Genomic DNA, 11,097 nt, shown 5'->3' with positions numbered 1-11,097 from the left:
TAGGCAAGACACAGTTGTCTTTGTACTCCTCACCTGGTTGCCGCCACACACGTTTGACAGCATCTGAACCAAATCAGTTGATCTTAGTGTCATCAGACCACAGGGCATGGTTCCAGTAATCCATGTCCTTAGTCTGCGTGTCTTTAGCAAACTGTTTGCGGGCTTTCTTGTGCATCATCTTTAGAAGATGCTTCCTTCTGGGATGACAGCCATGCAGACCAATTTGATGCAGTGTGCGGCGTATGGTCTGAGCACTGACAGGCTGACCCCCCACCCCTTCAACCTCTGCAGCAATGCTGGCAGCACTCATACGTCTATTTCCCAAAGACAACCTCTGGATATGACGCTAAGCACGTGCACTCAACCTCTTTTGATCTTTTGAATGAAAAAAAAAAACTAAATGCAAAATCTGTATGCACCTAAAGCACTTCACAATTTATCATTCACATTCACTGCACCCCTTATACCCTAAAATCACATTAAAGGTAAGCAGGCACCAGTTAGGCCTGTTATATCTAATTGCAACAGCCCTGATGCTGCCAATCTTACACTGCTGTATCCAGTGGTGTATTCTGGTTTTGTGCTGCCCTAGGCAAGACTAAAATCGGGCACCCCCCCCATCTAAATTTGTCCCACCCTTTCATCTGCAAACCCCACCCCTTCCTCTTTAGGCTCCACCTCTTCTTATTAGAGCTCCACCTACTGACAATGATGGGGCGCTATTCCTCCCACTGACACCAATGATGGGGCACTATTCCTCCCACTGACACTAATGATGGGGCATTATTCCTCCCACTGACACCAATGATGGTGCCCCATCATTAGTGTCAGTGTGTGAGGAATAGTACTCCATCATTAGTCTCAGTGTGAGGAATCGTGCCCCATCATTGGTGTCAGTGTGAGGAATCGTGCCCCATCATTGGTGTCAGAGTGAGGAATCGTTCCCCATCATTGGTATCAGTGGGGGAAGAGCGCCCCATCATTGGTGTCAGTGGGAGGAATAGTGCCCCATCATTGGTGTCAGTGGGAGGAATAGTGCCCCATCATTAGTGTCAGTGGGAAGAATCATGCTCCATCATTGGTGTCAGTGGGAGGAACAGTGTCCCATCATTGGTGTCAGTGGGAGGAATAGTGCCCCATCATTGGTGTCAGTGGGAGGAAAAGTGCCCCCTCATTGGTGTCAGTGGGAGGAATAGTGTCCCATCATTGGTGTCAGTGGGAGAAATAGTGCCCCATCATTGGTGTCAGTGGGAGGAATAGTGCCCCATCATTGGTGTCAGTGGGAGGAATAGTGCCCCATCATTAGTGTCAGTAGGAGGAATAGTGCCCCATCATTGGTGTCAGTGGGAGGAATAGTGTCCCATCATTGGTGTCAGTGGCAGGAAAAGTGCCCCCTCGTTGATGTCAGGGACACCAATGAGGGGGCACTATTCCTCCCACACTGACACTAATGATGGGGCCCTATTACTCCCACTGACACCAATTATAATTACATCACTATGCTGACCCCTGCTTCAGCCCGGGCTCCCTCCTTCAGGCGCAGACACTTACCCATCAGCTGTCTTCCTTCTCCAGCCTCTCCTCCTCTTCACCGGCTCCAGCTTCTCCCTCACTCGATCTTCAATCTTCACGCTGCCGCTCAGATCCTCCTCTCCAAGCTCCGCCTCCTCGCCTGTGATTGGCTGCCTGTGTGCCTTTTCTGAGCAACAGATCTGGTGGCCTATCACTGGCGAGGAGGCGGAGCTTGCAGTGGGAGGGATAGGCTGCCCAGTGATCCCAGGGGTGTGGCCAGATTTGAGGGGCGGCTTGTCATTCCGCCAACACCACGATCAAGATCCAGGAAGATGAAGACACCAGACAGACACCTTCTGCACCCCCCCCTCCAGCAGCGCCTTGTGGACCACATCGACGTGGGGCACCAAGTCGCGGACACAGGTAAGACATAGCAGCCCCTGTCCCTTTCCCACAGAAGTGTCCCTTCTGTGGGAAAGGGGGGGGGGCGGCGCTGCCGCTGTGCCGCACCCCTGAAAAGTGCTGCCCTAGGCAAATGCCTTGTTTGCCTCGCGGCAAATATGTCCCTGGCTGTATCATCCATGATCTCTTAATTCTTGTAGTAAAACACCTGCCTGTATTCTGTGTTTCAATACATTTCAGCAAATTCTACTTCATTAAAAATGTCCCTTTACAAGCCAATTTTACACTACTAAATCACCTGCTTTCTCTTAAGTCTTAATGACAGTTTGGTGAAAAAGAATGTGTTGCTGCTAAAATTACCTTAAAAAAAACTTTTTTTTTAATGCTGAAATGAATCTAAATGGGATACTGCTGTTATATGTAAGCCAGGCTAATTGAAAAAAAAAAGCAATTCCACAGCAAATTTAATGCTCTAATGTGTATGTTGTCACTAAGACTGTCCATGTCAAGCATGGGCAGCACAGTGGATAAATGGTTAGAACTTCCACCTGGCAATACTAGGTTCAAATCCCAACCACGGCACCACCTGCCTGGAGTTTTCATGTTCTCCCTGTGCCTGCGTGGGTTTCCACACTCTAAAGACATGCTGGTAGGTTAATTGACTCCTGTCTAAATTGGCTCTAGTATGTGTATGTAGGAATGTGAGTTAGGGACCTTAGATTTAGGGTTAGGGACTGATGTGAATGTACTATATATATGTAAAAGCACTATGTAAATTGACAGTGCTATATAAGTACCTGAAATAAATAAATGTCCACATTAAGGCACCCACCATGCATTTTATTTAAAACATGTGTTGCCCTTGAAGCTGCATGAAAGGTCCATTTTCCCACTGTATGGGATTTAATTTTTTTTGGGAGGGGGAAGGGGTGTATGTCCCCCACATAGCAGTACTCCACTTTTCATGCCTTTCTTTTGACAGTATTTTGCCCATTAACCCTAACAATGGGCAGAATTTTCATAAAGGATTGCCCTCCCCCATAGACTTCTATTGTATTCAGCAACCTTTGATGAATCAAACTTGTGCTAGTTCACCCATCAGCAATGGTGAGGTCTGCTTTAATATAGTATTCATCAGCAAAATACTTCTTTTTATATTTTGCTTATCATGTTTATTGTTGTGATCAGGACCCACGAGAGTATTTTCTGCTAGGTTTTATGGCCAGGTAACTAGGGTTGCCACCTCATCCCATTAAAACCGAACATATATTAATTACACAGGTTCTGTGGCTAATTAATGTGGTAATTAAACTCACTTAGTGCCTTATCTGCAATAAATTAGCCTCAGAACCTGTGTAATTAATATGTGTTCGGTTATAAAGGGATGAGGTGGCAACCCTAAGGGTGCTTAAAGAGCTTAAAAAATATATTTCTGTTGCAGTTATTTATACTTTTACTTAATTTACCATTATGGATGCTTGTTTGTTAGTTGTATTTCTATTGTGTATTTAGGTAATCAATATAGAAAAATATGTATTTGCTTCTCTATTCGTGTTTTCAGCCCATGTGCTGAGTTTGTTTGTCTCTAAAATATTACAGTTATATTTTTGCTTCATTCTGGCCTTTTACGATTGTCAGTGTCACAGATTGACTGTAATAGGTTTACAGTGTTTATAATCAATAGTGTACTTTACTCTGCTAGTTTCAGGACTTATGTGTTATTATGAATAGTTTTTTTAAAGCAAATTAAACTTTAATTGCCAAATCTAAAAGTTACTTTTGATTTCCCAAATGTTTCCTTTAATTTAGAAGTATTTCTCTCTATGCCATCACTGGTGTTCTGATGTTTAAAGGATTATAATGAAACATCCCTATAAATCTTAACTTACAAAATTATACAAGTGCACATAGGTTTTTACTGAGCGCATTTTATTGCATATAAAAGCACAGCTCATTTCAATAGATCTTTTGCGTAGTATTAAGAAGAGCTAAAATTCTTTTTCAGTTGTTCTGCTGTAATCCTGTACTGTCTGCAAAAATGATATTATAAAAACATGTTTACTTGCATTGCTTTGTGTAGCGAGACAGCTTCTATGCACTGTAGTTCTCTTTTGGTCTTTGTTGCTTTGCATTGGAAACTATGTACTGTCTAATGCACAGTTCCCTTTGGTCTCCATCACTTGGAAGCATAAAGAATGGCTCATTACTGTGGACAGAAGCTGGTTTATTTTATGGCCTTGTGGTTTAGACAGTGGAATATGGAGGTGGCAAATCTTTTGATGTTGTTTTAACAGCCTCCTCATAGGATGGTAGTGCTACCTGTAACACAAAGAAATGACATTTGTAAAAAATAAAGAAATCAGTATATTGATAGCTTTCTAAGTGAAATATTTTGATAAAAAAAGTTGTAACTAAAGCATTTTTTGAATGAGCAGCTCTGAACACCTAAGGAGCTGCTGGATATTTTTGGGTTCTGCTTTTTCCAGTGGCCACCCACCCTGAACTGGACCCAACAGTCATCGATACACAAACAATTATGCAAAGGGTTTTATTAGGGCCAAAACAAGCCCTGCAAGAGAGACTAGGCAATGACAGGATTAACCAGGTATTAATGCTGAAACAATTTATAAGTACAACCAAATACATGTTATTCATTCCCCCTAGCTGCTTGTAAAGGGGTCTGGCCAGAATGCTCTAGGTGGGTGTAAGAGAACAATGTTAACAAAGCAATATCAGCACTAAAAGAAATAAATACTCTGACAATGTAAGGTAATGAAGGTTACAGTGCTAATAATAATATCAACAGCAGTGCAGCCTAACTACTGTGTAAAAGGCCCCATCTAACCCATGGTGTATTCATTGAAATGCTCATCCTCAAACAAGGTTATTTGTAATCCAAAGGTAATGTAAGAGCGATGTAACCAGCCTTAGGCAGAACTTCAGTGAAAGCAAACCTTTTAAACACACAGAAGTGGCCGTTAGAACTCCCACCACAATGATGGAGTATAGATGTTCTCCTGCTAACAGTCTATCACTTGATGACCACATTTGCAGACTGGGTGTAGGCAGATGGTCATAGGCCACACTCTTTCTTGTAGTCTTGGCACTGCTGGTACATGTTTGGGGGTTCAGGCAAGACTGTAAAGCTTTTCTTCTAAAGCCTGTTCATTTCCTCTTCTCTAGCTGCTCTGGTGGCCCACGTGGATCCTTTTTATTTAAGAAGGTTTTTTGTGTACTGTTCTTGGCCACTATTTTTTTCCTATCATCAGTAGCATCAAAGAAGTAATCTAATATAAAACACACACACACATATATATATATAATGTCTTTCATTATTATAAACTGGGAAGGAACCTGTAAAACAAGCTCTCTGTAAAAGAGTTATTGAAGCTGAAGGGCTGAGATCTGGTTTGTGTGTATCTATAGGTTCCAGTAATAAAAATATGGCCTCGATACCACCAAAAAAAATAAAATTTTCCAGAAAATTTGTTTTTGTGAACAGGTCTGCTCTGCATGTTTACAAGTTTAGTTTTTGAATGACTGTAATGAAATAGTGTCACAAATGTGATATAGCCGCTTCTATTTATATAAGAAATTTTTGGGGGTACGGAGGGTGTCTATAGAGGTACATATACTGTGTGTATATATATATATATATATATATATATACTGCAAAACTGGATAGTGCGGTAGCCAATCAGCTTCTAGGTTCAGCTTGTTCAATTACACTTTGACAAAAAACCTGCAAGTTGATTGGTTTCTAGGCAGAGCTGCACCAGATTTTATACTCTCCTGTTTTAGTAAGTCAACCCAGTGATGCCTTTTTATATTCAAGCCAAAGAAAATTATTTCAGCACAATTTTCTTTTGTTGGTTCTTACCCGCTGAAAACAAATATGCTATGGGTAATAATCCTTATGAAAGCTTCTGATTAAAATATAAATTTTCATTCATATTCATAATACTGCTCAGAAAATGAGAAATGCTCCTCTTTACTTTGCCTACGAATGTGGTGACTTCCCTGCATATCATTTGCACAGAAGTCTTCTCTTGAGTAAACTTCCGAGCTCTCTGCAAACAATCAATGATGATGTCATATCTGCTAAGGTAATTAGTAGATGAAATGTATCTCACAGTTACAATCTCTCTGTATTTATATTAATGTGATGCAAATGGTAGACAGGTAAGCTTGCCATCTTACTTTTGTGAAATCTTGTTGTTGAGGCACATCTTTCTTCTTTGGCGGAGGATTCAGAGACTTGAAGACTTTCCAGACACAGGAGATCATAAGTGCCTGTAGACATTGGGTAGGACCGTTAAACTGTCACTCTACATGCCATAAAAAGGATGCGTGTTTTAGACAAATTTAGACTATGACTTCCTTTTACCTACTGCCAACTGGACCATGGCAAAGACAGTGCAAGACTTGCTGCAGACTGGCACATTGACACAAACAAAGACTTGTGTTATTTTACCCATAAACAACTTTCCCATCCAACAAAATGCAGGTAGTTGGTGTAACTAAATAAATAATTTTCTGTCCGGAACAGAATCTTCTTTTTGACTGAGCCATTTTGTTGCTTTTAAGAAGATATTTTGCCGTAGCCTTTGTCAGTCAATTTTTTTTTTTAGCAAAACTGCATTCAAAACAGAGTAAATAAAAAATGATTTCTTTACTTTGTAAGCATTTTCACAAGGCTTGTATTTATCCAAAGATTTGTGACAGGTTTGCAGTTGGCGATTTGCTCTCAGAGGAAATAAATTTATGGGTTTACTACATGTAGCGTTCAAAACCTTGTAGTGATCATTACACAAATTGCTAATTTTTATTTTCTTTACCAATGTGCAGATTTAAAAGAATTATATGTTACTTGCAAAGAAACTGGTTGCTCAGCTTGAAGTCTTATGTCTCTTTATTGCACATTTACTTAGTAGTTGTTTATTTGTCATTTTAGTTTTTCAGAGTTATATTGCATTCAAAATGAACATTAATAGCGTTTGTGTATATAAGACATAAAAGCTTATGCAAATGATTAGAAAGTTTCATGTTCCTCTTTGCACACATTACTGTATAAAAAATGAAACATAAAATGTAATGAACAGTAATGGCTATGGATTTGAGTTTTACTCATTAGTACCCGTTTCTTAATTGTTCACATGGGTCAAAATACTGATCAATTGCTATTATCCACTATTCCTTTATTCTATTTAGCTAGGGCACTGGCATGTCACACAGAGTATATGTAGCCTGTTCATTCTATGTTCATCTCTCATTCAGAGCACCTAAGCAAAGTGTTGTATAATGGTGGTATAAAATCTAGGATGAAAACAGAATTATAAAATGAAACAGAAATTCAGTGTCAGTCATTATCACTCCATGTGGTCCTACAAACTACTAAGGTACACTTGAGGGTCTATTTATAATAATTGGTTGAACGAATATCACTGCTGAGTTTCTATGATTTCATATGCTGAGTTTGATATCATATCCTATGATTGTTAGCTCCATCGAGTGGGCATTTTATGTTTTCCCTGAAATACTTCAATCAGGAAAACACCACATTATGGCCAATAGATGGCATTGACAATCATAGGAAATTAACATATTAACTATTTGACTACTGTGACACAGCCCCCCTGGACCATGTATCTGTCTGTCAGCGGGGCTCTTCCAGGTTTGTTGGAGTGCATACTGCTGACCGCACTGTAGTTGGTTTGTCAGCAGGTCCAGGCCAATGATTCATGGCTGAGACCCGCTGATCGGCTATGTCCAATCACAGCTCAGAGCACTTAGTTTACAAACACACAGGACTCTGTACGCTGATCAGTGATCTGGATGTTTCTTTTTCCTGCAAAGCAGGGAGAAAAAACATTCAGATGGAAAAGTAAAAGCAGCATACATTACACATTGTTAGGCACATATTTAATCCCTTGAGTACAGTATCAATGCACAGTATTATCACTGCTAAATGTGTCACTAGCAATGGCAGTGTCTGTTAGCGACACTCCCAGATAGTGTGTGTTAGCGGCAGATTGCCCGCCACCCTATCACAGTCACACTATAAATTGATGATCACCACCATTATCAGTATAGCGTCATAGCTGCTTAAATTCCAGTAGACACTATACCTTTCGCACAAATTAATATACACTTATTGCTATTTTCTATTAACAAAGACATGTAGCAGAATACATTTTGGTCTAAATTTATGAAGACGTTTTATTATTTGTATATTTTTATTGGATATGTATTGTTACAGAACGTAGAAAATACTGGGGGTTTTTTCTTAAAAATTTTTGGTCTTTTTTGTTTCTATTGCAAAAAATAAAAAACCTTGTGGTGATAAAATACCACCAAAAGAAAGCTCTGTTTGTGTGAAAAAAATTATATAAATTTCAGTGTTGCTTGACCGCACAATTGCCAATTAAAGTTGCACAGTGCTGAATATTAAAAGTAGAACTTCACTCTCTCAGTCAACGTTGGCTATTTTGAATCCTTATGCTGCTAGCATTAGTAAATAGATAGGAAGGTGTATTGTATTTACCTGTTTTAAACTATTTTTTAAATTTCTTCAGTTAGTTTCTGGTTTTCATTACTCGGCAATTTATGTCATACATCCCAGGAGTCTTCAGGAGGGGAGGAGGAGCTTTCTCAGCTATGCACACCCTCCTGCCTGCATGCCTGAACTAAGGGCAATTGGATTCCAGGAAGTAATTGCTACATGAGTCATCTGCCCTTATTCAAGATGGCTGTAGCCAGAAATTCTAGGGGGTGTTTTTCTAAATGATTTCTCATGGATACATAGATCGATGGGCGAGTTTGCTTTGAATATGCGTGGGTTTCCTCTGGGTACTCCAGTTTCCTCCTACACTCTAAAGATATGCTGGTAGGTTTATTGGATCCTGTCTAAATTGGCCCTAGTATGTGTATGTATGAATGTAAGTTAGGGACCTTAGAATGTACACCCCTTGAGGGTTAGGGACTGATGTGAATGTATAATATATATGTAAAGCACTGCGTAAATTGACAGCGCTATATAAGTACCTGAAATAAATAAATAAGAAATAAATATTAAAAATAAACTAAAAAGTGCTTTCAGTTTGTGGTACTCAGAAACAGTGTAGTTCCCTTTTAAGTTAAAATAGTTAGAATTTGAGGTGTATGGGCAATGTTTGACATTCTTCCAAACTAATTTTGATACAGAGTCACCGCTGAACCGCTTGACCCGATGGGATTAAAAAAAAAGTACACAGATACAGGATATGCAGGATATAGCTAATGTTAGCCCTTTCTTCCACTTTAATATTTCAGCAATAAAGCATTGTGTTCAAATTGCATAAGCAATAATAAGAATTGCTTGCCAGAATTGCTCTACTGGCCAGTCATATTGTTGTGGTCCCATATATACAGTTGTGTAATTTCATGACTGTGCGTGTTTTATCTGCTGTGCTGTAGCTCATCATAGAGGCTTCTCCAATCACCATTGGGGCCGCTCTGATGAAGTTGCCAGGACAGTTTTGATTTTCAGCATTTATGAAACCTAATTAACTTTAGGTTTTAAGTACATAACCTTATTTTGTTCAGTAATCTTCATCTTCTGATGACCTTTTAATAGTATAATGCTAGACAATGCCGTGTTTATTCCAGTGAGTCCTGGAACTCTTCTTGTGCTAAGCAGCAGAGTTTATGGAGCAAGCATGGTATATATTCATCTTACTAATTACATTGCACTGAACTGCTGAATCGTCTTTTTTTTTCTGCTCACTCGGTTTGATTAAAAAGCTTTCTATAAAGTTTAGACATGTGTACTCAAACAGAGAAATGTTACCTTGTACAAAATCACAGCAGTGTGGAGCAAAGTGAAGAGGATCAGTCTGGCGGTATATTTCTGAAAGGGGACGTTGTTCACCAAAAAATAATTCTGAGGAGATAAAGAAAAGCGTTCATTACTGTTTTGTACCTTGAACCTAAGTGCTAATGGTTGCCATAAATATAAACACAGAGCATAATTTAGCTATACTAGTGCAAGGCAGCTGGTGTAATCTATAACAGTTTATTCAAGATCATGGCCTATTCTGTATTTCCGTCTTAATAAAAGCCCAATTATTAAAGATAATTAGTCCAACCCTATACTATATAATGTTTGTCTGTGATACAACTTCTCCAAGATTGGTGGCAGCTGGCAGGGAGCATTAACAAATAAGCAATAAACAGTGACCCAATTTGATCTTCCATTAGGTCTTCACTGCTGTCTGGGAACACAGTGGTGAACTTTCCCTGCAATCCCAGCACAAGGAAATGAAGGGCTAAAAGCTTATGCTTTCAGCATTACTAATTGTCACCAGCTTTCAAATTCTTCATCTCTTCCTAAGGAAATTCAAAAAATGGAGCATGATTTTCTGTACTCTGCATCCTTTACGAACAATTCATTTCTGAAAGCAATAATAGTAGGTCTACTGAAAAGCCATTGAAATATGTACATCATACAGCTGCTAGTATACAAGCAGGACAAAGTGGCCAGGAACTGTTATAAAGCAGCAATTTACATGGCATTTTTTGTTTTTTAAATGTCACTTTAGCTGTAGTACATCGTACAGGTGCACCATTTCAAAGGCAGGTTTAGGGCATCCGCCAAACATTTTTGCTGTAAAGGAATTGTGCATTTTTAATGTTGCCCTTTAATCTTTTTTTTAAAAGTGCTGCTCACCTCTGAACAGTATGTTTTTGCTATTTTTGCATTGGTACATATTCCATCTGGCAGTACCCAGTTCTCCTTTCCGTGTGTTTGACAATCCTGTGTCTATTAACCTTAAAATGTGAAAAATCTGTCTGCAGGATTTGTTCCCGATAGACTTTAAAGGAGTTCAGAAAGCGTTTGCAATTTCCAAACTTTTTTTTAACAGTTTGACGAACATCCCATGAACCAAACCCAGGCACTATTCGTTAACGGGAGATTATTTTCAAGAGTAGGACATATAGTACATCTTTGAGATGAACAGTTCAGGGGACTGTTTGGAATAGAGGGCCATGTAGATAACTTTCTCCTATTCCTCTGGTAATTCTTTTGTTTTGCTTTGAGTGAAGAAATGTTTAGTATTGGTCAGAAGACTTTTTGCTCCAGAATTAATGCATCAGATGGAAAATCATGACGTGCTTTCACTGGAATGGAAGACACGCTTAGCA

The 11,097-nt window shown here is 39.4% G+C and overlaps 1 protein-coding gene across 1 annotated transcript in view; it reads right to left on the bottom strand.

Moving 5' to 3' along the window:
• Positions 1–3,822: 3,822 nt before the first annotated feature.
• Positions 3,823–11,097, bottom strand: part of LAPTM5 (lysosomal protein transmembrane 5) — a 54,976-nt gene continuing 47,701 nt past the window's right edge. The window contains exons 6-8 of the mRNA XM_089671936.1: positions 9,743–9,835; positions 6,115–6,207; positions 3,823–4,233 (exon numbers count right to left, since the gene is read on the bottom strand). Of these exons, the coding sequence (XP_089528062.1) occupies positions 4,159–4,233; positions 6,115–6,207; positions 9,743–9,835 (261 nt within the window). The 3' untranslated portion in view covers positions 3,823–4,158. The remainder of the gene's footprint in view (positions 4,234–6,114; positions 6,208–9,742; positions 9,836–11,097) is intronic.

Source organism: Staurois parvus, unplaced genomic scaffold, assembly GCF_062004578.1.
Source record: "Staurois parvus isolate SC_StPar_1 unplaced genomic scaffold, SC_StPar_1.0 ptg000115l, whole genome shotgun sequence".
NCBI lineage: Eukaryota > Metazoa > Chordata > Amphibia > Anura > Ranidae > Staurois > Staurois parvus.
This window is presented reverse-complemented; position numbering and strand designations above follow the sequence as displayed.